Source organism: Drosophila persimilis, unplaced genomic scaffold (genome assembly GCF_003286085.1).
Source record: "Drosophila persimilis strain 14011-0111.01,24,50 unplaced genomic scaffold, DperRS2 tig00000631-arrow-arrow-pilon, whole genome shotgun sequence".
In the NCBI taxonomy this organism is placed as follows: Eukaryota; Metazoa; Arthropoda; class Insecta; order Diptera; family Drosophilidae; genus Drosophila; species Drosophila persimilis.
In genome coordinates, this window is record NW_020825327.1 from 384,186 (window position 1) to 411,610 (window position 27,425).

Below are 27,425 nucleotides of genomic sequence, written 5' to 3' on the forward strand. Positions count from 1 at the left end.
ACTCAATTGACTTTCACGAGGGAATAGCGACGCCAACGTTCTGGCGGCAAATCCTCTAACAGGTCCCTGGATGCATTTTCAACAGAGATAGCCTGACGTTTTGAGCTGTTACCGTCTTTTTGGTTTTCCCTTGACCCATCGTTCGCCTGCCACTCTGAGCACTAGCCACAAAAAAACTGAGCATTTTCTGCTACAAGCGCTACAGCTCCTAATATGGCGTTTTATGTCTTTTAGACTAGATTGGTTTTAAGCCAAACGCAGTGAGAACATCTTCGCATGTGTTAGTAAACACACATTTACATATTAATATCTATGTATTTAAATAAATCAAACAAATAACAGCTTTTATTTTATAGCCCACGCCCAAGTGTCCCGCACCACCACCCACCCTGCCCATTTTGTATTTATTTTGATTCGGTAAGGTCAGTCCATCAATAAGCTGAAGACTCAAACGAAAACCAAACTCAAATTTTAGTTCTAGCGGCCAGCAAAACAATAATACACACAAAAAGTACTAACACATGCAGATGATCTCTCTGAGTTTGGCTCATGATGACGCGGCGGTAGCCGAACGCCAGACCCCCATGGGACGGAATATCTGTGTTCAACGTGCGACATGTTCGTTCTATGAACTGGTACATCTATAGACTGTATGGTTAGTGATACGACTATACTCACATCGAAATCTGGACCTTTCCAACAACTGTGTTCGATCTGCATCTGCTTTATCCATTTCAGGAATCCCGCTACTATTTGCTTGTATAGTGATCGATGGTTCTATCGATAGTGTCTATGTGCATGGTAGAACAGTTTAAATTAGAGGGAACACCTCGAATTTAGTGCAATTATGGCTTTAAAAATTAATTATAAATTCTGAACTCGAACTATACAAAATATGCTTGTACATTGGAGCTAAGTGTGTACCTTACTCGTGACCTTCTTCAACGTCAAAACAGAAAACTGTTTGAATTCTAAGCTTGTGTCTGTATATGTTGCTGTCATCACTGTAATTAAAAAAAGAAGAATACGCTAAATAAAATGAATTATTAATTAGGAACATTTTATGTATATGAATACGTCATTGTGGAAAACTGTGAATGTACCAAAATGCTTACATGTAAGGTTTTTTAGAGGAAACATTCTTCATATATATGTATGTACATACAAACGGAGTTCATATTAAACAAACACATATATAAGCAGTAAGAGAAAAAAACCAATTAAACAAACACGTATATAAAAAAAAACAATTAAACGTTAAGTGGTTGTTCTAAATGCAAAAAATGGATCTATTGTGTTCGGAAAGTCTTGTATGTGATTCAGATTTGTCATTGTATCGCATTAACAAACAAACGCTTGCTGCGCCCAAAATTAGAACTGATCTCGCCTCGATATGCCCCTCTATTACTTCTACTGGTGCTGGTAACGACGCAATCGCAGTTTCAAGTCAACCCAACGTCTCGCCTAATTCCGTCGTATGCAAAAGGAGTGAAATTGTTTATATATATACAGCAGATTCATTAATCACACAAAACCAATCACTCCAACTTCAAGAACAAGGTATTAAGGAAAGATTTACTCGCAGCTGCAGCAAGGAGCCTTCGGCTCTTCGACCTCAAGAGTGGCAGACTAAATCCTACTCACGCGGTACAGATCACGTCAATACGGCTATTGGAGATCCTACTTTTAAATCAGATCGATGTCTGGAAAATGTGTTGAAAACTGAGGAAAAGCACCAAAATATAGTCGATACATATTTTATAACTGTGCAAAGAGATATAACTCCGGCAATGCGTAAAATTGTCGCTGAGTGGATGATGGAAGTGAGTAATCTAGTGACCAGACGCCGTTAAGAAATTCAAACGCTATACATGATTTATTTCCTACTTTAAGTTTTATAGTCTTCATACAAGTAAAATGAGTATGTTGAGCTGGTACTCAACATTTATCGAGTGTAATCGCCTAGACCTCGGAAGCTAATATACGTACTAAAAATATATACTATCAAACCCCGGTAAATGAGCAATGTCTGCATGTATGTCCCTTTATTATACCCAGTACTTAATCATTGTTTCAAACTATAGACTTGACAATATCAATACATGTTACTTATTGTATGAAATGGCGGGACTAAAACTAATAGCCAGAAACCTTTATTTGACAGAAAAATGTTGGGCTTTGTGAATTTACTGGCGGAGTCAACTCGTTGAGCTTGAAATCTGAATATGTTTACATAATTTCCACGCTTTTTAGATTGACCCCATTTAAATTCAGTACATATGTAGCTTTGACCAAGCATAATAGGGCTCAAACCATGAAATATTAAAGGATGAACCAAAGCACAAACTAAATGCTTACACTTTAGCTATATTAGATTGATCTTGAAAATTTTGGATTCAAAAGAGAATAACACCGGAACAATGCTTGTTTATTGGTCCATATCATTCGCGAAATCCAAATTGTCGTATTGGAATTGTAGATTTCCCCCATTGTTGAGGATAATTGCTCCATTTCATCATTCTGTTGAATATTATGGTGAGAAAGTATTCTACACAGCTCGGCAATTCTATGATCATTTTCGGTCAGATCCCTGGTCCTTAATGACACTTGTATCTTCCCCTGCTTGGAATATGTGGTATCTTGTTGGTTAGTGAAAGCACAAAGCTAGTTGCTGGATGTGACTTGAAGACATTAACTAAATGGACAGAAAATGTATTTGCCTTCTATTTATTGCTGCGAGCCTTCTCCTGTTCGTGTATGTAACGGTGATTCACTCTCATTTAGTGGACATACGACTCATTTAGCTTTCCGCACTGGAAATCGTTGGCTGTTTGGGGAGAGTTGCAAAAAAATATTTTGTATTTGAGCTTGGTTTCTATCATCTTCCATTTCTTTGCGTAGTAGATGGTTGGTTATTTTTAACCGCTCCTTCGAGGCATCACAGCTTCGGCTTGCCACTCTCGCCGAAGTTTTTTCTTATTGCATGGCAGCTCTTCAATATGCCTGGGAACACAACTGCTGTTGTGAAGTTTATTAGCTGTTACTATTGGAGTGGAAGGTTTTGGAGCCAGTGACATTACAGGCCCTAATGCTTCAACTGAGCTATCTATGTCATCTTTACAGTAAATAATTTTGCAGCCACTTCTTTATTTCGTGTATTTGATCCAAAGTGTGAAATTGTTGCACACCTCTGTAACATCAAATTTAATCAAGTCAGGTTGCTTCTTCAGATCTGTGTAGGCCTAAGCTAAGCCTAAGCTTATTGGCCTAAGCTTGGCATTGTAGTCACCAGCTGCAATAAAGATGTCACCTAATAGGTCGAAGAATTTTACCAATTCTGCTTTGGAAACTGCGGCTAGGTTTAAGTAACCGCTTTGAGTTTTGATATGAATTGATGTTGCCTGTTAATAAGTTGTAGAAAATATTGGCAACTGATAGTGCCTGATAGGACGTCTGATATAATTCTGCTTTGGAAACTGCGGCTAGGTTTAAGTAACCGCTTTGAGTTTTGATATGAATTGATGTTGCCTGTTAATAAGTTGTAGAAAATATTGGCAACTGATAGTGCCTGATAGGACGTCTGATATGAATTCCAATACCCACATAAGCCTGGAAGTGGTAGCCTTTGAGATGAACTTAATTTTTGAGCATGACGCCAATGTCATGTCGATCGACGAACTGCAAGAGCTCGCATTAGAAGAACCATTTAAGCAGATTTCTGTTTGATTAGAAGCTCAAGGAGAAGATTTTAATTGCGCAAAAGTTCCTCCATCGTTTATTGGATTGCTGCCATTGTATTTGTTATATGTCGTTACCAGCATTGATTCAATTCCACTAGGCAATCGGAATGGATTCGCAGGGGTATATTGGGTAGTCATTTCTAGCCACTGTTGCGATGCCTGAAATTTCATTAGTCCGGCAGTGGTTTTTTGAAGACTGAGGTGTACGACTCGTTGGTGTAACTAAGCGCCTTAGGAAAAGAAACTCCTGGGGTTGTAGTTGATGTTGCATATGACAAGTTTCGTCGGATTGTTGGCTTAGGCGATTTTGTAAACTCTTTATAGACAGGCCAACCTCGATAGTTAGCAGTATGGTTACCCCCACAGTTGCTACATTTTTTGGCAGACGGCATATTTATGGGGCAAAACTCTGTGCTCAGCAGGCACCGGAGACTGCACGTTGGGTGCAATCAGTTTTCGTGTGTCCATATTCCTGGTAAGTTACTGTTCTACCTTCAACATTGCATGGGACGGGATTTTGTTTGTGCGGTTCCTCAACGGTGATTCAGTAGATATTGTAATTTGAGCTTCGCTTTTACTTATAGACATACTTTCAGGTGTCAGTTCTAACTTGAACATGGGATTTATTTATTTATTTGGCTTTCCTAGTGCTACAAGCAAGGGGCTTATAATTAGAGCACTAGTCACTAAACGTCACATTGGTTTTGGTTAAGTCAAACTAAACTAATATGATTATATTATCGTTCATTCTAATTCAGTTAAATATGTAAATATGTTACAGTAGTTATTATTAATTAAAGGTGATATTGTCTATTATTTTATTTTATTTAAATTTGGTTTCGAGGTGTTCAGTTTCTTAATCTACTATGCATAATGGAAAGAATGGAGATTTATATTTATTATGTTCAAAGCCACTTTCATTTCAAAGCCCTTATCTTTAAGTCCAGCAATTATCTCATTGACTGAAGCTGTTGATTCGATTCCTTTGACACTTATAATTAAGTATTTATTTTTTTCATTGTCGAGGTATTTGGCCACTATCTTGTTCTCCTTTTTATAGACGTGACATAAAATTTGTTTTCTCAAATTGTACCAGTTAATTTTTAAACCAATTCAGTAAAATTTACCTAACTTAGGTGTTTGAGCGCTATCATCCTCTTCTTTTTGGGTCGCTAAGAACCGCGATGTTTTTAGATGTTTCGGTTATTTTGGGTGCACTATTTTGCTGGCAATTTTCTTTTTATTTGCACAATGCGATCAAGCCCAGTCTGTTAGCGTTCCGTTAACGTTTTGCGTACTCTTCGGTTTGGAGAGGAGGAGCTTAATGAAATGAGTTGACAATACCGGGCTCTGAGAAACTACTGTTGTTGTCGTTGTTGAAGTCACAGTTGTAAGCTGTAAGTCATTGTACTGGTCGTAAAGGTCGGGGGACGGGCACTCCACGCCATACTTTGCAATTTGCTGCTTGAGCATAATATCAAAGGTAGGCAGAGCGTGCTCTCTCCGCGTTCGTTTGCAAATTTACGGGTGCGCGTATAGAGAAGTACGCGAATGAAGAGAGTCGATTTTCGTCATGTTGTTGTTGCTGCCGAGAGCGATTTTGGCAAATTTTTTCTTTATTGCTTACACAGACTGCTTGATAACTCTCTTGATACAAGAGACGCCTTCCACGCTTTTACCATTATTTCTCTATCTCTATATCTCTGTCTCTCTCTCACACACTCCCGATAACTAGCTACCTTTGACTGGTTGAGTGCGATTAGTATAATTCACTACATTCACTGTCACTACACGGAACAACACAAGTACACCTATTTCTGTTTTTACACGGTTTTAAAATAACACGGTTTGAAAACCAAAAATTTTAAATTTTTGTACACGGTCTTATTCCATTCAACACACATAAAACACACATAGCTCACAAGCAGCTAGAAACCAAACGAAAACAAGAAATAACATAAAGAGAATATGTATGTACATATTTGCTTCTCTTGTTTGCATACATACAAGCAAATTTACTAGTCAGAGCAATCCGACGTCTTTGGCAAAGACATTTTTTATACGAAAATTTGTTTTTCTAAGTTTCCCAATTTGTTCCCTAATTTTTTTTTAATGGACGTTGACATGCAATGACTGCATCTTACCAGAGTCGATGCAATTACTGCACCGTCAAGTGGCCCGAGTGACACCAGCAGAAGGCTGTTACGCTCGGATCCCAGGCAAAACGCAGCCCGTCTCCCGTCCAACCGACCGAGGGGCGCTGCCGCATTACGCGAGGTGCGTAGCCGAACCAAACGCGAACATGCAGGAAAGATAGTTGTAAGACTAATATTCGAGGAAAATTAGCACTACACTAACAAGAAACTTAAACATGCATTCAAAATACATTTACGAATACCACTACAATTACTAATTACTAGAATGGTGAGTGAGGATTAGTAATTAAATAAAAGGAAGAGAATTAGTGGTGGATATAAAATGGTAGAGAAATTATAATCCGAGCATAGGACCCTAAACGGTTCATGCAAGGAATAATTCGATCTACAAAGTGGAAAGAACAACGGTATAACATTTCTAGTAAGTTTAATAGGAATCGTGAAGTTTATGCGGCCCAACAGATCAGGGCTATCTATGTCCCCCTGATCAATTTGTGCACAAAAATCACACCAAGCATTTTCTTACGGTTAACGAATAATGGGAATAATGGGAGGTTTACTTATAGTAGTCTACTAGAGTAAGATGGGAGTATCACACCCGCATCCCAGTTAAGGCCCCTCAGAGGAAAGAGTAAAACTTTTTTCTTTACTGATTCTATACTGTCCGGGTGTACTTTGTACTGTTGGCACCATATACAGGAGCCGTATTCTGAGATCGGACGAACTAGCGAGGTATACACAGTCTTTGTTATATAGGGGTCGTCAAATTCCTTTGACCACCTCTTTATAAACCCAAGCACGCCCATGGCCTTATTTACCATAGTAGAAATGTGTTCAGAAAAGTTTAGCTTGGCGTCTAATATAACACCAAGATCATCCACTAGAGTAATTCTCTCAAGAGAACCACCACATAGGGTAAATAGAGCCAACAAGGGGGCTAGAACGATGAAATGTCATAACTGTGCATTTCCAGGCATTAAAGTGTAACAAGCTTGAACAACACCGTGACTGAAAGTTATTGAGTTCGGATTGCAAGCGAGAATGAAATGAAATGTCCTTATACTGGACACAGAGTTTAACATCATCCGAATACATGAGTACTCGAGAGTATGTTAGCACCGAAGGCAAGTCATTATCTAATCGAACAAAAAAAGGCGGGACACAAAAATGTAACGAAAGCATTGTAAAAAATGTTTGTGCCCTTTATGACATCAGTGCACAAGTACAGAGCGGACTAATCAAAATCGCTAATGAGATTATTAAGCTTCGCAAACTCGGCTTTACGAAAGCAGCGGTCACGTTCAGGTAGCCTACTCGACCGATCCAATACAGTTGGTCCTATATCTAGCGACACTTCTAAAGTGGGATGGTAGGCGTCTTCAGGTATAGTGAGCGGAAGGGATCGGGTAAACAACACTAAGGTCGGATCCGATACAATGCACAGATCAAGCAGTCGACCCGAGGAGTTTTTAACATGATTGACTTGAGACAGGGACAGGTCAAGCAAGCTGTCAACAAAGTCATGTCGTGACATGGGCACTAGGTTACTAGACTAGTTTACCGAAGATCAAACAGTTCCTGGCAAGTTGAAGTCACCACGAACTATCATATGATCTTTATCTGATAACGGGGAAGAAACAACGGTTAAAGCGGACAAGTGCTGCTCATAAATTGAAATATCCGAAGAAGGTGGGATATACGAGCAAGTAATGAATATAGCGAAAGCGGGAAGAATCAGTTTTACACACAGGAATTCCAGTTCCTGTTGAACTTGGACTGTAAAGTGTTCCGTCGTGAAGTTAGAGTCCACTGCAATCAGAACCCCTCCGGCACGTCGAGACGAACGGTCCTTTCTTAAAGTTTTGTACCGACCTGCCAAAACCTCGGAACTAAGAATGTCCGGCTTTAACCAGGTTTCAGTAAACACAATAACGTGGGAAGCAAATGCAACACTATCCCGGAAAAGAATGCTGATCTTACTACGCAAGCCTCTTACATTCTGATAGGTTACTAAAAGAGGAGTTATTTTTTTTGGAAAAGTGGAAGCAAGACGGGAAGTTGAGGAAGAGGAAGTTGAGGTTGAGGGTGGCACACTGGAAAGATTTGTAAAGGAAATGGGGGGCCTATTCTTCTCCTTAGCCTTTAACTCCTTCACCACCAAATGCTCCGCCCAAAATTTGGCGGAGCAAATGGTGCCAAATTGAGTTGGGGAGATGCTTATCTTAAACGAGGCTATCTCCCTGGCATAAGAGAAGTTAAATTTCTCCACCTTTAAACACACGGCTTTTATTTAGCTTTGAATAAAAGCAATTACATGATTCGATTTGAGGTCAGGGGCCAGCCGTAAAACAAAAACTTGTCGTTTTGGTGGGACTCCCACCAGTGGTTTAGTCACCACAGGCCTAGTACCTGTGGTAGCAATATCCGGAGGTCCGGAACGTCTATTTACTGGATGGATCGGGATAGACGGGACAACTAGCGAACTTGCGGACACCACAGACGCCGACGCTGCAGACGTACTTGGCTGCACATTCTCCGAGGCGATGAATTCGGCTACCGAGTCTGCATCGCCAGCAGCTGCCGTTTCCCATGGAGTGGCAAACGAGATCAACTGCGAGAGCTACAAAACAGAGAGCTCTATTGCAGAAAGTTTAAAGAGCGAGAGAGAAAGAACACTTTGAGTTTGGATAATAGGGAACGAGTGATAGCTAAAGCGAAGACTACGGGATAAGGGCGGGCTAAACTCAGCGTGAGCGTACTTACATTTAGCAACACACAAACACACGATTAACCAACGCACAGAATTAATATGAACGAGGGGGAACGTTGTGAGTTGCTGCGGAGACCGCAACTCTACATATATACCCGATACTTAGTCAGTATGGCTCTCCTCCGGCAGACGTCGCGAATATTAAGCGACACGACAGAGTGCGTGCGAGAGAGACAGAAAATCATTCTGAGCGTGACGTCGGGCGCTGCGTAGCCACTGCAAATTGATTTGTTCCTTTTGGCTATAAAAATGATCCGATCAGATCCAGATTCAGCAATCTGATAGATATGGACATTTTCTATGATTCTAGATTATAGAGCAGCGACATTTTATATCCGGACTTCTGTGATATGTCACTGTTACAAGAATATTTCAAAACTTTGCCCCGCCCACTTTCGCCTCCACAAAGGGCGAAAATCTGTGGCATCCACAATTTCATAGATATGAGAAAACAGATAATCGCATAATCGTAGAGGATGACTATATCTTCTAGAGTGTAAAATCTGAACCAGATCGTATGATTATTATAGCCAGAATCAAGAAAACAATTTCATTCTTTCTCGCTCTGTCTCTCTCTAACACAGAGGTTTCATGGTCGGTTTTGCCAATTGCAAAATATGAGTTCAAGGATCTCAGAACCTATAAGAGCCAGAGCAAACAAATTTGGTATCCACACTCCTGTGATATCGGACCTTGACCATTTTGTGTCAAAATTTCGCCACACCCCCTTCCGCCCCCGCAAAGGACGAAAATCTGAGGCATCAACAAATCTCAGAGACTATTAAGGCTAGAGTAACCAAATTTGGTACACACACTCCTGTTAGATCTCACTAAAAAAGTATATATAAATTTCGACTCACCCCTTTCCGACCCCACAAACGACGAAAATCTGTGGCATCCACAATATTGAAGATACGAGAAAACTAAAAACCCGCAGTCCTAGAGAATGACCATAACTACCATATTGCCGAAACTGGATCAGATGGGATCAATTTTATAGCCAGAAAGAACCTATCGATTTGCAGTGGTTACGTTGCGTCTTTCTCTCTCACACACACACACACACTGTTCCTTGTTCAGTGTGCAGTGAACACGGAGGGGTGCGAGATAAAACGGCTGGTGTTAATAGTGGTAGATTCATAAGCAATATCTAGCACCACAGTCAAATAGGTTCTTCGATCTTTGTTACTTTCCTGTTATCTCTAGGAGCACCGAATGATTCTGAGGATGCACTGCGGCATCGCAGACCTTGTCTAGACCCACTATCGATGTGTAGATCTACCGTGCCTTAAATTTCATGCACTTCTGATTTCTTTAGACGGTGGTTTTTGCAACTTGTTATTCGTCTCATCTTTTTCTTTGTCGAATTTTTTGAAGAATTTTATCAGCGCTTGGATATACTAGAGCATTTCCAGAGCTTTCAAAAAGATAACTTTCTAAATGATAATAGGTTAGGTTAGGTTGAGGCGGCTACCGGGCTCGCTCGGAGCCCGTCATTCCTTCCTGCGTTGTGAGACTTCCTATCAGCAAGTATCCCATCCAGATGCTCTCATAAACTTCGCTATCTTCCTGGGACATAGTTTGGACATCTCTGAGATGTCGTGTAGAAAGGCTGAGCTCAGGTGCTGTAGCCTTCTTCTGCTACAGCTGCGACACAAATCGTTATGTGGGGCCCCCAGCCTGTTAGCGTGGGTGCCTATTAGCCAGTGTCCCGTGAGGGAACGTATGACTACGCTGCACCTTTTCCTGCTTAGCTTGCAGTGCTCGGAGGTGCGCTTCATGCCCATGGTCGGCCATGTTTGCCGAGTTGTGCAACATCGTGGCACTATTTGCCACATATCGTTTGTTAGTCGCTTGTATTGCTCCCTTATAATGAGCTTAATGAGCTGGCCATTGGCATACAGATATCCTCCTTGTCTTGGAGAAGGGGGATTGTAGTGCCAGATCTGGCCAGCTCTTCCGCTATACAGTTGCCCTCGATGTCCCGGTGGCCCGAGACCCAAATTAGGCTAATAGCAAATTGCTCAGCCATCTCGTGCAGAGATTTGCGGCAGTCTGGCACGGTGGCCGAGTTCGAGGAAATCGCACTTAGCGATTTGATCGCAGCATGGCTATCGCTATAAATGTTTAGCTTGGTTGCCGTAACGGCAGCCGCTTGTAGGCAGTCTAGAGCCTCCCTGATTGCTATGACTTCCACTTGAAAGACACTGCAATGATCTGGGAGCCTGAAGGAATGCCTTATGTTTAGCTGTTCAGAGTAGATTCCCCCTCCGACTCTGTCGTCCAGCTTTGATCCATCTGTGAAGATGTTTATGGCCCCATCTGGGCCTGGGAGTCCGTCGAGCCATTCGTCTCTGTGAGGGACGATTGTGTCGAAGGGAGTGACTGTGTACTCTCTTGGAACTTGGTAGTTTGTTTTTGAGGGGACGGTACTGCTATTATTTAATATGGCTGAGTGACCTATGCACTGTGTCACCCATTGATCTGAGTCTCTTAGACGTATTGCTGCTGCTTCTGCCCGTTCCTTTCCTGCGAGGTCAAGGCTCTGTAGGCATAGGATGGCATTTAGCGCATCATTTGGGGTGGTGCGAAGAGCTCCGCTGATGCATAGGGCGGCAGTCCGCTGGACTTTGCCCAGTTGCTTGGTGATCGCCCTTTTTGATAGGGCCGGCCACCACACCGTAACTCCGTAGAGTAGTATTGGTCTAACTATAGCTTGATATATCCATTGGACTATGCTTGGGATCATACCCCATCTTAGCCCAATAGCTTTTTTGCATGTATAGAGTGCAGTCATTGCCTTCTTCACTCTGTCTTTGACATTCAGGTTCCAGCTAAGCTTCTTGTCAATTACCAACCCTAAGTAACTGGCACTGTCGCTAAAGGAGAGCCTGCATCCTTGTAGTATTGGAGGGTTGAGGGGCGGGACCTTGTATTTGTTTGTGAATAATACGAGTTCCGTTTTTGAGGGATTTACTCCCAGACCGCGCGATTCCGTCCAATCCGACAGTTGCGCTAGCTTTGTGGACATTAAGTCGCACAGTGTTTGGGGGTATTTCCCCGAGAAGATAATCGCAACGTCATCCGCATAGGCCACGACTTTGCAGCCCCCCCCTTCTAGGTCACATAGAATCTTGTTGACTGCTATGTTCCACAGAAGAGGAGACAGGACACCACATTGCGGGGTGCCTCTGTTGACATACCTTGACTGGGCGGACGATCCCATCGATGATGTCACCGTCCTGCATGTGAGCAATTGATCAATGAGCATCACCAAGTGACGGTCCACCCCCAGGTCGGTCAGGGCTTCTGTAATGGCGCCCGGTACAACGTTGTTGAAAGCTCCCTCAATATCCAGAAAGGCTATGAGTGAGTACTCTTTGGGATGCAGAGATTTCTCTACCGCTGAGATCACTTCATGAAGAGCCGTTTCCGTGGATTTTCCTTTCCGGTAGGCATGCTGTGCGCCAGACAGCAACTGAGGGTGTATAGTTGTCCTCAGTTGCAGCCCGACGAGTCTCTCAAAGGTTTTGAGGAGGAAGGACGATAGGCTGATTGGTCTAAAGTCTTTTGCAGCTGATTACGAGGCTTTCCCAGCTTTGGGAATGAAGACTATCTTTGCCTTAAGCCATGTTTGCGGGATTGTACCCACAGCCAGTATCTTCCTGAAGATACCTTGTAGCCAGTTGATGGCCGTATCCCCGGCCTTCTGAAGTTGGGCCGGGATTACCTGGTCTGGGCCTGGCGATTTGAACGGGTTGAAGCTGTTTATTGCCCAGCTTATGTTACGTTTTGTGAGGATATGATCCATCGAGGTTACCGGTCCCTCTCCTGGGAGATGTACCGTCTCGATAGTTGTGTACCCTGGGAAATGCGTGTCTAGTAGAATGTGCAGGGACTCCTCACTGGAGTTGGTCCACGTGCCGTCATTCTTTTTAAGATACCCTACCGAGGGGTTAGTTTTTGAGAGAATCTTGCGAAGCCTTGCGGCCTCTGACGTTTCCTCAATTTCCGAGCAAAATTTTTGCGAAGAGGCCCTTTTTGCTTTCCTTGTTTCCTTTTTATATAGTGACAGACAGATTTTGTAGTCTGCCCAGTGGCTCTCCTCGTTCGCGCTTTTGGCCCTGTTGAAGAGGGTCCTGCAGCTTTTACGTAGGATATCTATTTGTTTTGACCACCAGGGGGGTTTCTTTTTCCCCCTAGGTTTGCTAGAGGGGCATGCTGCCGCGAAGGCTTTGTTGCATGCTTCTGTGAACCTGTTCACTAGGCGATCTAGGTCGTCTTTTGTGTCAGGGAATGATGGTGCTTTGGAGGGGAGTAAGTCCTCCAGGGCTGAGCTATATTTTTCCCAGTTGGCTTTCCTGGGATTAATATAGTCCTTAGGTTTCGGACACTCGAGGGATAGTGTGGTCTCGATGTATCTGCGGTCAGAGAAAGAGTGGTCATCAAGGACTTGCCAACACTTGACTATATCTAACAGGTTGGGAGACACTAAGGTGAGGTCAATAACCTCCTGTCGATTTTTAATTATAAAAGTGGGGTCGTTGCCCCGATTACAAATAAATAAGTTTGAGTCCAGGATGAAGCTGAAAAGTGACTCACCCCTTACGTTTGTGTCCGTGCTTCCCCATTGGGTGTAGTGAGCGTTGGCATCGTAACCTATTAGCAGGTCTCTGTCCGACCTTTCGCTGTCGCTGGCTAGTTTGCGAACAAGGTCGTTGGGAGGATCGTTTTCCTCATGGGCCATGTAGGACGACATCAGCATTAGATGTGTCCCTTTGAGCTCTAGGCTTGCCGCCGTGTTGTCGCTATTGTTATAATTATGGAGCAGAAAGATATTAAGGTGCTTGAGCTACAATTATCTTGTACTCCTTCGACGCTAGTCCACAAACCTTGTCTTCCACTATCCAAGGTTCCTGGACTAGGGCTACGTCTGCTCCACTCTCTTCGAGGCGGAGTATAAGAGCAGCGGATGCTGCTTTACAGTGGTGGAGATTTATCTGCTTTTCCAGCAGCTCGAAGCAGCGGTCGGCCAGTGCCGCTTCCACCTTCCGCCTTTGTCTAGGACGCCTCTAGGATCAGCCTCCTTTCTCTGGCAATCTGCATGAACTGGAGCGCTTCAGTGTTGGCCCAGGAGTCTCAGTCCCAGGAGTCTCAGCGAGCGCTGCCTTTTTGGCTGAGGGGCTTCCTTCTTCGGTGCTTCCTTGCCAAAGTTCGGCAGCACCTTCGAGGCCCACTTAACCTTCTTTATCCATTTGTCCGTTGGGCTGGACATCTGGCTTGCGTTCTGCCGACGGAGTATATTGCCAGCACTCCTTCTATCGGCATATGTAAAAGGTTTGGCTTGGACACTAGTAGATGGGCACTCATCACCCGCCACTTTACCAGCAGGCAGAGCAGCCGCAGGATTGCATAGCCACTCTGCCAAGGTATCGGTTTTGGGAGCCAATTCACCACCCACCCCGAAACCGGGATGGGACCCCTGTGTGCTCTCCCTAGCATCTTCCGCCGCGCAGGTTTTCACTACTGGTTTGCGGGTTGGGCCAGGCCTTTGGGCCGCTGCCTTCCCCTGTTTGGGATTGCTCCCTGTTGGCATGTGTGGAGTGCCAGACTCATTTTGTTTGTTTTTGTTTGTCCCACGAGCTGCAGAGAAGGGGTACGGTCCGTCCGGGCAGAGATCCACGTTGCCCGGATAAGGCATACTTAGAACAGGGGGCTGCCAAGTCCCTGAGCTCTCCGTTAACGACTGGGCTAGTTTTATATACCGGTCCCCCAGCCAGGCTGACTCTCGGCACGGGTCGAATAACACTCTTAGTCCGGCCCGGTGTGAGCTGAATGTGGGGGTTGGGATGTGGGTAGGTAGTGTGTAGGGATAGGGGAGTGTGTGAGCTACTTATACGAGGCGGCACCACAAGCGCATCGTCAGTGTTGCTACTTCGCGAACACCCGCTGGCTGTCCGGGGCTGCCTATTTTCGGTACTCTCCCTAGGGAGATTATTCGCAGCTGACCTACCTATATGACCTGTATATAGGTAGGTCGTTCGCTATCCGTAACCTGCGACCCGTTCGGTGGCCTCAGCTAGGCCCCCTTTGAGCCACCTCACGAGCTCATCAGACTAGAAAATGATAATAATTTTGTATTCATTCTTATTAAAATTAATTATAGAAAAATGGTCCGTTGCATAGTTCTGAAGAAATACTTATTTTCCAAACCATCGAACTTTTTTTGATTGTTTTTCAACTTTGACTTGAAAAAAATGTGTTAGTGATTTTTCCCCGATATTTTTGAAGCCGAACGGCTCAAAATCGCAGAATGCGCTTGAAAACTGAGGTTAAGGAATATTCAAAGAACATATTCAAACAAGGCGGAACAATGTGATAGTTTCTGCTGCAACCGCAACTCTACATTTATACCCGATACATAGTCAGTATGGCTACATTCAGCGACAAAGAGTGAGGAGACAGAAAACGTGTCTGAACGTGTCGTCGGGCGCTGCGTAGCCACTGCATTTTGATTTGTTCCTTTTCGCTTTAATAATAATCCGATCTCTTGTACGTTGACATGCAATGACTGAATCTTACAAGAGGCGATGCCATTACTGCACCGTCAAGTCTGAAGGCCCGTCTGAAACCTGCAGAAGGCTGTTACGCGCGGGTCCCAGGCAAAGCGCAACCCTCCTCCCGCCCAACCGACCGAGGTGCGCTGGCGCATGACGCGCGGCGCGTGGCCGAACCGAACGCGAGCATGCAGGAAAGATAGCTGTTAGACTAGACTAGACTAGACTGTTCAAAACTTCGCCCCGCCCACTTCCGCCCCCACAAAGGACGAAAATCTGTTGCATCCACAATATTGCAGATTTGAGAAAACTAAAAACGTAGAATCATAGATAATGACCATATCTATCAGATTGCTGAATCTGGATCAGATCAAATCATTTTTATAGCCAAAAGGAACAAATCAATTTGCACTGGCTACGCAGCTCAGACTGATTTTCTGTCTCTCTCGCACTCATTCTTTGTCGTGTTGTTTAATATTGGCGGCGTCTGCCTGAGGAGAGCCATACTGACTAAGTATCGGGTATAAATGTAGAGTTGCGGTCTCCGCGGCACCTCACAACGTTCCGCCTCGTTTTTTTAAATTTTATTAGAAATCAGCTTTACTTAAACTATGATCTAATATTAGTGATATTTGCACTGGCTTACTGTATATTTTAAGAGTTTAATGGTTAGGTTTATGATGTTTTATTTAGCAAATTTTTCTATTTTTTATGTTCGATGGGATAAGACGTTTGAGTCTGCGTGGGATTTGAAGGTGCAGTAATCCTCTAGCTGCTTCATTTGGATGGTTAATGAGCCTATCGTTGTATCGACTGCTGTGATGGTTTATTTGATCTCCAACTTTTGGGATGAGGAGATCTCTTTCCAGCATTGTGGTCCGAACAAACCACGGGGCACCTGTCATCGCCCTTAGAGCCTTCGCTTGCATGACTCTGATTTTATTCAGATGCGTCTTCGCTGCACATCCCCAGACTTGAACGGAGTTTTCCATATAGGGATTATCGTTGCCTTGTACAATAAAACTTTATTGCGTAGGGGAAGCTTACTTTTTCAGTTCATGAGCCAGTGCAACTTTTAAGTTTGCTTTGACTTGATGATTGTCGCTCTGATGTGTGGTTCCCAAGTCAGAGACTGCTCTTGCGTGGAATAATATTTCCGTTGAAGGTTAGGTATGGTGGGTGCTTGCTCCTTAAAGTAAAGTAAAGTACGTTAACTGACTTTGTTTCGTTAATTGTGATGTTTCATTTTTTTGCCCATTTTTCCACGGATTCGAGGTACATTTGAAGTTGTTCTGCAACGGCTCTGTAGCAGGTGGATGATGAGAGAATAGCAGTATCATCAGCGTAAGTGGCGACCAGGAAGTTGCTTGGGTTGACGTGTGGTAACGGCATGTCGCATGTAAATAATGTGTACAGGATTGGCCCAAGAACGCTGCCTTGTGGAACTCCAGCTCTGATAATTTTAATGTCTTAAATAGCTTCCTTGATTGTGACAAATGTTCTTTCTCTCAAAAATCACTCTTTGACTGAATACTAGAGCTAGTCGACCCACTGTGACTAGTGTGTGTGAGATAGACACTATCGATGTTTTGATGTCGATTTGATTCGATAGTAAGCGATAGTGCTCAAACATTTTTTGATCACATCACTATTTGATTTGCATTTGTCACAAACAGACGCGTGTATATTGGTGTTAATGGCATTTTATTTTCCAAATATGGACAAATTTAATTATTGCTATGTGCAAATTTTCATTTTAGTTTTGCGTATGAAGCAGATCCCAACAATAGCAGTGAAGGAGAATCGCCTACCTTCAAAAGGCAGCGAATTGGCAAAGCGAAGGTCTGGCTTCATTTTGAGAGGTCCAAAGATGGCAAGACCGCCAGGTGCATATACTGTTCTAATGATTATAGAACATGTGGCAACACGTCCAATTTATTCGACCACGTTGAAAGCCTGCATCCCGGCATTTCATTTGATGAATCGCCATCAATGAATGATTCTGGAGGGTCGCGGGTTTTGCGAGTTTGTAAATATCCTTGATCCTCGGTACAACCTGCCTTTATGAAAAACACTAAAAAACGTGCTTTTGAGTGGCATGTACAATGAATTGAAGACAAACTGTGTGCACTTTTGGATGGTATTGAAAGCTGCGCCATAAGAACGGACAGTTGGACTTCGAGAGCTAACCAAGCATATATTACGGTTACATGCCACTTTATAACGAAGGATTTTGTTTTGCGTACAGCAGTATTGGCCACCAAACCATTACTTGATAGTTTAAATCAGTCAGCTCAAAAAATAGCTGATTTCCTACAGGCGATCTTTGCAGAGTGGAATATTTTTACTAAAATATTAGCAGTTACAACTGATAGTGCCAATTCTATGAAGAAAGCTTGTGAACTGTTAAAAAAATAACGTCTACCGTGCTTTGCACACACAATAAATTTAGTTGTGCTTAATATATACTACCGGAAAGTGCAAACGGACTGTCACGTATTTTAAGTCTAGTCCAATTGCACTTAGCAAATTGAAAGCAGAGCAACAAACCAAAGAAAAGTACAGCTTGAAACAAGAAGTGTCTACAAGGTCTACAGCGCATTTTATATGATAGAGCGAATAATTTTAACTAACTATAGTGCTATAGTGAAATTGAATTTTTTTATGTTAATTTAATAATGATTAAACAAATTTTGTTTAAAAACCTCGAGAATATCGAATGTCTCAACTATCGATGTTTTCCCAGCTCTACTGAATACTGTGGGGCGGGTAGTAGAATCTTTGGTTTATATAAGAGTCCCTTGTGCCAGACTTAGTCAAAAGCTTGTTTCGCGTCGAGAAAAACCCCTGAACAACATTGCTTAGTTTCATAAGCGTTGAGGATGTGTTGAACCACTCTGTGTACTTGTTCCGGGGTCCCGTGCTGTCTTCTGAAACCGAATTGGTGCTGTGGAATAGCTTCCTTGACGCAGCTTTCTGCCACCATTCTGCTCAAGAATATTCTTTCGAATATCTTTGAGAAAACTGGTAGTAGGCTTATTGGTCTGTATGACTCTAGGGCTGACGTTGGTTTACCTGGCTTTAGTATCATCACAATCATTGCACACTTCCATTGGGTGGGGAAGTGGCCGATGCGAAGGATGGCGTTGTAAAGTGCAACTAGAAACATTATTTCCCTTACATGGAAGCAGTTTTGCGATGCGGGTATCTATTAAGTCGTGCCCAGAAGCTTTATTGTTTACAAGAGATTTTATTTCCGCTTGGACTTCAGCAGGTGAAACTGGCTTGGTTGGTATCGACATCTGTAGGGGCGCTTCTAAGTACCAGGAGAGTGCTCGCGTGTGATCTTGAGGTGCTACATTGGCTGGAGTGAATCTGGTCTCTGAATTTCTAGCGAACGCTTCTGCTTTTTCAAAGTCAGACTTAACCCATGTACCGTTGTCGTTTCTTAAAGGAAAGCTGCATAGTGGCTGCCTCTTGATGCCACGGGTGAGTTTCCAGTGAGTTGACCTGGCTACTTTATCGGCTCTTTTTAGCATTTCGCCGAAGTGTTTGCTGCTTTTCTCAGCGAAATACTTTTTTAAGTTTCTGCCTGCTCTGTGCATCTGAACTTTAGTGTCCGGGTCGCGAGTTCTAATGAAAGCTTTCCTTAATCTTCTCTTGATACGCACAAGGTTTTCGATGTGAGGGTCAGGTGATGCAGCAGGTCGGGTCGAGCGCGCCTCGGTCGTGGGTGGTTCTGTGGAGAGAGCTGCTTCCTGGATGAGGCTATTAAGCGAGCGTACAGCCGCGGCAATGTCTTCTGGAGACTCGAATCTCTCGTTAAGTCGAATGTGCTCTTCCAAATGGGTTTGAAAAATCGCAATGTTTTCTCGACTGTGCAGGAGCTTCTGTTTAGTAGGGTAGTCGACAGGGGATGAGTTCATTTCTATGAGAAGCGGTAGGTGATCGGAAGAAAGGTCGAAGCTCGCTTGTATGTGCAGGAATCTATGGGGAAAGCCTTTGTAGATAGCGAATTCCAGGGCACTAAGCGATCTGTTGGAGTCATATGGGTAGTGGGTTGCGGAGCCAGTGGCAAGAATTTTGGCTCTACTTGAGACTATATAGTCGTGATTTCGAGAACTCTATGGCAGGAGCGAGGGTTTCCCCACCATTGGTGCTTCGCATTCCAGTCCCCAGCTGCAATGTATTTTGGCCCAAAACTAGATAATAAATAGCGATAGTAGAGAGAGATAGTTGTTTCTCCTAGAGAGGTGCTTAGCACCATGTTAGCGGCTTGAATTTGGCCATCTGTAATGGGGTTGATTGGGAAGTGCTTGAGACTGCTGCGGATGAGAATAGCAGATCCTCCTCTGAAACTATCGGAGGGATGATTTGCAGTGTAGAGTTCATACCCTATTAGCTTGAATGTTGTTCTGCTGCAGAAGTGCGTTTCCGAGAGAGTTCTAGGCTTTTGTTGGCTATGCCCGACGCATTCCAAATACCTATACGGTAAGGCATTTTGAGAGGCTAGGGCTAGAGAGGCTAGAGGGCTCCTCTAGCGACTTCAGCACAAGATATATGATTTTCCTGATTTTTTGGCTGGGAAATGAGCATGTCGTTGCGTGGCATATCCCTCCGTCTGCCGCTTCTAGAGAGCGAGCGAGAGTTTGTCTGGGTGCGCCCGGACTTTCCCCTAGGATGCGCCTGATGAGTGTTTCCCAAATTTGACTGTGGTGCTTATGGGTACAATTTCAATAGAAGCTGTTGGTAGACCCTACAGCCTTTATAATTGGCAGTGTGGGAGCCAAGACATTTGGTACACTTGGGCTCGACGTCTCGTGGCTTTGAGCATTCTATGGTGGCCCACATTTAACACAAACAAATTTTTTGTTGCAGTATATTTTAGTGTGTTCGAATTCTTGACATCGGTGACACTGTGATATCTCCTGTTTACGTTGTGGCTGCTCAACAGTTATCTTTTGTCTGCGGAGGTCTGATAATTTGAAGATCTCTTTATTATTTTCATTTGGCTCTAAATCCACGAAAAATAAGCTGAGCTGCTTCTTGGTCGCTCTGTTAAGAGGATTGCGGGTGAATCGTGCTAGATGCCCTTTGGGCATGAGATCTTGCTTAATATAATCAGTTATGGTGGAGTGGTGAAGATTTTTGATTACCACTCTATATGACCGTTCTTCTTTCAACCGGTAGCTATGACAGAGAACGCCTTTAGCCATCAACGCGGAGGCAATTTTGCGGTAAGTGGTTGATTCGTTGCATAGGAGTCTAATTTGTCCTCCTGTGATTGTTTTTATACGGTAATTTTCGGGGCTTGCCAACGTATCCAACATTGACCAGAACATTGTGATGTCGTTTACCCCAGGTATGATGATTGGAGGATGCAGAGGGTTGCGTTTGGTTATAGGGGATTCGTTACACTCCTTGTGAGGGCTGAGGTCCATCTCCTAGGAACCGTCGGCAGTTGGGTCGTCAATGTCCGCGAGTGGCGCATAGTAATTTGCAGAAGCAGGGTTTTGACTACTTGGGAGACTGCGTTCAGTTGAGTGGGGGGATTCTTTTTGGAGGAGGAGGAACTCCTCTGTCCTGCCAAGAAACATGAGAGTCGTCAGTTGGCTGTGAGGCATGGTTATGGGCAATGTTATTTCAACCATCCGTAGCACGTTGGTCGTTTACTTGCTTTCGCGTAGAATTTAGTATTGTCAGTTCTGAAGTTTTTCTGTACTGATTTTATACGGTCCTGGTGTACTTCGTACTGAGGGCACCATGCACAAGAGCCGTATTCTAAGATCGGACGAACAAGCGGTGTATAGAGAGTCTTTGTTATATAGGGGTCGTCAAATTCCTTTGACCACCTCTTTATATAGCCAAGCACGCCCATGGCCTTATTTACCATGGTAGAAATGTGTTCGGAAAACTTGGGGTCTAACATAACACCCAGATCATCCACCAGGGTAATTATCTCAAGAGAACCATCAATTAGGGTATAGGGAGCCAACAAGGGGCTAGAACGATGAAATGTCATAACTTGGCATTTCGAGGCATTAAGGTGTAACAAGTTTGCACAACACCATGACTGAAAGTTATTGAGATCGGATGGCAAGCGAGAATGAAATGAACTGTCCTTATACTGGACACAGAGTTTAACATCATCCGCATACATACATATGTAATTACTCGAGAGTATGTTAATACCGAAGTCAGGTCACTAATAAAGAGTGTGAAGAGTAAGGGGCCTCGATGGCTGCTCTGTGGTACTCCCGAAGAAACCTTTACTGGTAAAGAGAGGGAGTTTTTGAAGAGGACTCTTTGAGACCTGGAACAAAGATAGCTAGAAATCCATCTCAGGAGGTTGGGCGGAAACCTTAAATGGTCAAGTTTATACGCTAAAAGCGAATGGTTTACAGAGTCGAATGCTTTACTGAAGTCGGTGTAAATAACATCCGTCTGTAAGTTAGCTTGAAAGCCTTTAATAATGAAAGAGGTAAACTCTAACAAGTTCGTGGTGGTTGATCGTCGCCTTATAAATCCATGCTGAGTTGGAGATATAAGTGACTTGCAGAGATGTTGCAAGTGCGGAGTTAAAACCTTCTCAAACATTTTGGGAATAGCGGATAACTTTGCTATACCTCTATAATTTTTTGCATCAGACTTGCTACCTTTTTTATGGAGAGAAATTATAAACGATTTCTTCCAGATCGGGGGGAAGCAAGAAGAATCGATGGACAGGGTGAATAGTTTAAGCAGGGGTCCACACAGAGCCTCGGCGCAGTAACTGAGTACACAACCTGGAAACCGTATGGACCCGGTGAAAACACCGGCTTAACTAGTCGAAGATCTTGAAGTGAAGAACATTCATTTAACAAGGGACGGAAAATGCCGTTCGACCCCGGTAAAGTAGCTTTCCTCAGAATAGGTGGTTTGGAAAAATTGGGCAAAAAGATCGGCAATTGCCGGATCTATGCGGAAGTTCTATGCTTGCTGTTTACGAAGCAGTAAAACTTGTAGGGTCCTGAGAAAAACGTATCCTGCATCGAGATAAGTAGTTCTTATAGCATTGTGCATTAAGAACTGAAAAGTTTGACCGAGCTGTTACATAGCAAGAGTGAGAAGTAGGAGAACCAACTTCCTGAAATTTTGTATAAAGTCTTGATTTTAAGTTTCTTAGGCTGGATAACTCTTTGGCAAACCAAGGGGGTTTTCCAGATCTAATCGGACAAGAAAGCGGGACACAAGAATTAAAAAATGTGCCAAGAGCATTGTAAAAAATGTTTGTGCCTTTTATGACATCAGTGCACAAGTACAAATCGGACCAATCAAAATCGCTAATGAGATTATTAAGCTTCGCAAACTCGGCTTTACGAAAGCAGCGGACACGTTCAGGTGGCCTACTCGACCGATCCAATACAGTTGGTCTTATATCTAGCAACACTTCGAAAGTGGGATGGTAGGCATCTTCAGGTATAGTGAGCGGAAGAGCTTGGGTTAACAACACTAAGGTCGGATCCGATAAAAATCACAGATCAAGCAATCGACCCAAGGAATTTTTCACATGGTTGACTTGAGACAGGGACAGGTCAAGCAAGCCGTCAACAAAGTCATGTCGTGACATGGGCACTAGGTTACTAGACTAGTTTACCGAAGACCAAACAGTTCCTGGCAAGTTGAAGTCACCAAGAACTATCATATGATCTTTATCTGATAGCGAGGAAGAAACAGTAGTTAAAGCGGACAAATGCTTCTCATAAAACGGGGTATCCAAAAAGGTGGAGTATACGAGCAAGTAATGAATATAGCGAAAGCGGGAAGAATCAGTTTTACACACAGGAATTCCAGTTCCTGTTGAACTTGGACTCTGAAGTGTTCAGACATGAAGTGAGAGTCCACTTCAATCAGAACCCCTCCGGCACGTCGAGACGAACGGTCCTTTCTTAAAGTTTTGTACCGACCTGCCAAAACCTCGGAACTAAGAATGTCCGGCTTTAACCAGGTTTCAGTAAACACAATAACGTGGGAAGCAAATGCAACACTATACCGGAAAAGAATGCTGAGCTTACTACGTAAGCATTCTGATAAGTTACCAAAAGAGAAGTTCGTTTTTTTGGAGAGGAGGAAGCAGGGCGAGATGATGATGAAGAGGAAGTTGAGGTTGAGGGTGGGACAATGAAATGATTTCGAAGAGTTCTGCGGGGCCTATTCTTCTCCTTAGCCTTAAACTCCTTCACCACCAAATGCTCCGCCCAAAATTTGGCGGAGCAAATGGTGTCAAATTGAGTTGGGGAGATGCTTATCTTAAACGAGGCTATCTCCCTGGCATAAGAGAAGTTAAATTTCTCCACCTTTAAACCCACGGCTTTTATTCAGCTTTGAATAAAAGCAATTACATCATTAGATTTGAGGTCAGGGGTCAGCCGTAAAACAATAACTTGTCGTTTTGGTGGGACTCCCACCAGTGGTTTAGCCACCTAGGGCCTAGTACCTATGGTGGCAATATCCGGAGGTCCGGATCTTCTGATCACTGGTGGGATCGGAATTGACGGGACAGCTAGCGAGCTTGTGGACACCACGGACACGGACGCTGCAGACGTACTTGGCTGCACGTTCTCCGAAGCGATGAATTCGGCTACCGAGTCTGCATCGCCAGCAGCTGCCGTTGCCCTTGGAGTGGCAAACGAGATCAACTGCTGCACACTTGGAGTGGTCGGAGTCAGTTTTTTGGCCGCGAACGGCTGAGTGACGGCTGGCACGTGCAGATCCCGCGGAGTGACCCTTTTACGCCTCGGAGACTCATTCAGCAGTTGCAGACTGCCAAAGACTAGAAGCCGATCGTACTGCTTTTTAAAGTCAACGGTCAGCCAGTCGTTGTTCTTTTTTAACCTTACCCAAAACAGTAGTGGATTGTCTTCAATAAACGTGCATTGGTAGGTAGTTGTCCGCTTCAGAGGTACTATTTCGCATGCATCATCATTTGCATGGGCTCATGCCCAATTTCCTTCGCAGACATCTATGTAAAGATGCTTCGGACATTATATGGTATTAATTAAGTATGAAGTTGAAAACAAGATAGTAGTCTCGTACTACTGGAATCATGTGGTTATGCATCTCAAAAGGAATGGGACTATTTTATATAGTTGAGATGACTGACTGCTTATCAAGGGAATGCTTACGCTAATAGCGAATTTGTCGTCGACTTATGCTGCACTGGCAATCCAACTATGTCCGCTTGAATCCTTTCGCTTTCCGAAATCGAAATTCTAACTTGTTTAGTAAGCATACACAATCTGATTGTCTCTTGATAGAAGTAGAAATTCTGCTGAACCGTTTTGTCATTTTGTTAACGTGAAGATCAGTATTCTTGAATCGTTTGTTGATTTCCGTTTTGGTTCGTGTCAAAATATTAAGAGTGGATTCAACTATCGTCGTCTGCTTTTTGATCAGAAAATTCAAAAGGTTTTGACTTTTGAGAAGCACTTCATGTTAATTTCCATGATTTCTCGATCTTCTTCATCCATCAGTCCGAACAATATGTGGTAGTATGATCCCAAAAATCCGAATGGTGCTCGGTTGACTCTCGCATTTCTGTGCCCAAACATGTGTTTATTTGTATCTTCTATGCGCGATATTTGTCATCGCATATTACCGATGACGTATATTGTTTATCTGAAGCAGCATAATATTTATGTGATCATTGATTTCCAGAAATTAATTCATATCAAAGTATAATACGATCAAATTCCATTGGGCTCAATAACTTCTACTTGGCATAGTGGATCACGATATACTGCCTTATCTGACTTTAAAGTCGTGAGACTTGTTTCGTTCACCGTTTTTATACCCGATGCTCAAAATGAGTATTGGGGTATATTAGATTTGTGGTGAAAACGGATGTGTGTAACGTCCAAAAGAAATCGTTTCCGACCCCATAAAGGATATATATTCTTGATCAGCATCAATAGCCGAGTCCATTGAGCCCTGTCTGTCCGTCTGTCCGTCCCTATCAGCGCCTAGTGCTCAAAGACTATAAGAGCTAGAGCAACCACATTTTATCCAAACTTCTGTGATATGTCACTGTTACAAGAATATTTCAAAACTTCGCCTCGCCCACTTCCGCCCCCACAAAGGACGAAAATCTGTGGCATCCACAATTTCAACGAGGGGGAACGTTGTGAGTTGCTGCGGACACCGCAACTCTACATTTATACCCGATACTTAGTCAGTATGGCTCTCCTCCGGCAGACGCCGCCAATATTAAACAACACGACAAAGAATGAGTGCGAGAGAGACAGAAAATCAGTCTGAGCTGCGTAGCCAGTGCAAATTGATTTGTTCCTTTTGGCTATAAAAATGATCTGATCTGATCCAGACTCAGCAATCTGATAGATATGGTCATTATCTATGATTCTGCGCTTTTAGTTTTCTCGTATCCTCAATATTGTGGATGCAACAGATTTTCGTCCTTTGTGGGGGCGGAAGGGGGTGGGTCGAAATTTTGAGATAAACGTTTTATAGTGACATCTTAAAGGAGTGTGTGTACCAAATTTGGTTACTCTAGCCTTAATAGTCTCTGAGATTTGTTGATGCCTCAGATTTTCGTCCTTTGCGGGGGCGGAAGGGGGTGTGGCGAAATTTTGACACAAAATGGTCAAGGTCCGATATCACAGGAGTGTGGATACCAAATTTGTTTGCTCTGGCTCTTATAGGTTCTGAGATCCTTGAACTCATATTTTGCAATTGGCAAAACCGACCATGAAACCTGTGTGTTAGAGAGAGACAGAGCGAGAAAGAATGAAATTATTTTCTTGATTCTGGCTATAATAATTATACGATCTTGTTCAGATTTTACACTCTAGAAGATATAGTCATCTTCTACGATTCTGCTAGTTTTCTCGTATCGTCGAAATTGTGGATGCCACAGATTTTCGCCCTTTGTGGGGGCGGAAGTGGGCGGGACAAAGCTTTGAAATATTCTTGTAGCAGTAACATATCACAGAAGTCTGGATCCAAAACATCGTTGCTCTAGCTCTTATAGTCTTTGAGCACTAGGCGCTGAAGGGGACGGACAGACGGACAGACAGACATGGCTCAATCGACTCGGCTATTGATGCTGATCAAGAATATATACACTTTATGGGGTCGGAAACGATTCCTTCTGGACGTTACACACATCCACTTTTACCATAAATCTAATATACCCCAATACTCATTTTGAGTATCGGGTATAAAAACCATCAAAGTTGTAAGTGTTGCTTACATTTTAAAATTTGTGAGTAGGCGGACGTTACCTGCTTTTGATTCGCCTTTCTTTCTCTCTTGGCATGATTGTTTCCTGCTACTGCTGTTAGTGTTTGATACTGCTGTTCCATAAAGTCTAGCACATCTGACATCTTTTGAATATCTCTAGGTTTTTGAACGGTTTGTTCAAAGTGTCGAATTCCTTCTTTATCGAGCTTCTGATTCTTATTCATCCGATTAAGTCTTCTAATTTTCGATAAATTCTTCTGGTTTCTTCTGTGAGACTACGATACCGACTCTTCTATAACTTTAATTTAATATCTTTAATATCTTTTTTTTTTTTTTAATTTTTCGACATCTTTTGGTCTATGTCATCTTGGATATTGTCGCAAATGCGCCGTAGGTGTTCCTCTGCCTTACTTATGTTCTGGCGACTTTCTTTCTGACCGGTCGGTCGAGGTGGGACAGCAATACTGATAAGGCTAATGAGGGCCGAGGATTCAACCTTGCCTAGGGGAAGTTTATGCAGAAAAACAATTCCATAACAAGTCCTACGGCTTTTAAAAGAATGCAATTTAAGACGTAACCGACTCTCAAAAGAAAGAAGGTGATGAGAAGGGTCCCAATTAAGACCGCGCATGGCAAAGATAAGGAACTGATTCTGAACGGACTCGCATATCTTGATATTTTTGGTAATGAGGAGAACAGATACAGGAACCATATTCCAAGACAGAAAATTAAAACATTAGTTAAGTACAAAGATAACTCCCAAGTCATTAATTTTGTACAGGCGTTCCAAGGAAATGTTATTAATTGAAAAGTCAAAGAGGTAAGGCTTTTTGCGATGGAAGGTCATGGCGTTACATTGGCAAATGTTAAGAGGAGGAGCGTTAATTATACACCAATTGTTGAGAGACTGAGGGACTGAGGATCGCTATAGAAAAAACATGGCTTGACATCATCAGCATACATT

At 43.2% G+C, this 27,425-nt stretch overlaps 1 protein-coding gene across 3 annotated transcripts in view; it reads left to right on the forward strand.

The window, feature by feature from the left end:
* Window positions 1-1,268: 1,268 nt before the first annotated feature.
* LOC6603470 (G1/S-specific cyclin-D2) overlaps window positions 1,269-27,425 on the forward strand; it is a 64,275-nt gene continuing 38,118 nt past the window's right edge. For all 3 annotated transcript variants that reach the window (XM_002028413.2, XM_026990948.1, XM_026990949.1), the window contains exon 1: window positions 1,269-1,823. In XM_002028413.2, the coding sequence (XP_002028449.2) occupies window positions 1,275-1,823 (549 nt within the window). In that variant the 5' untranslated portion in view covers window positions 1,269-1,274. The remainder of the gene's footprint in view (window positions 1,824-27,425) is intronic.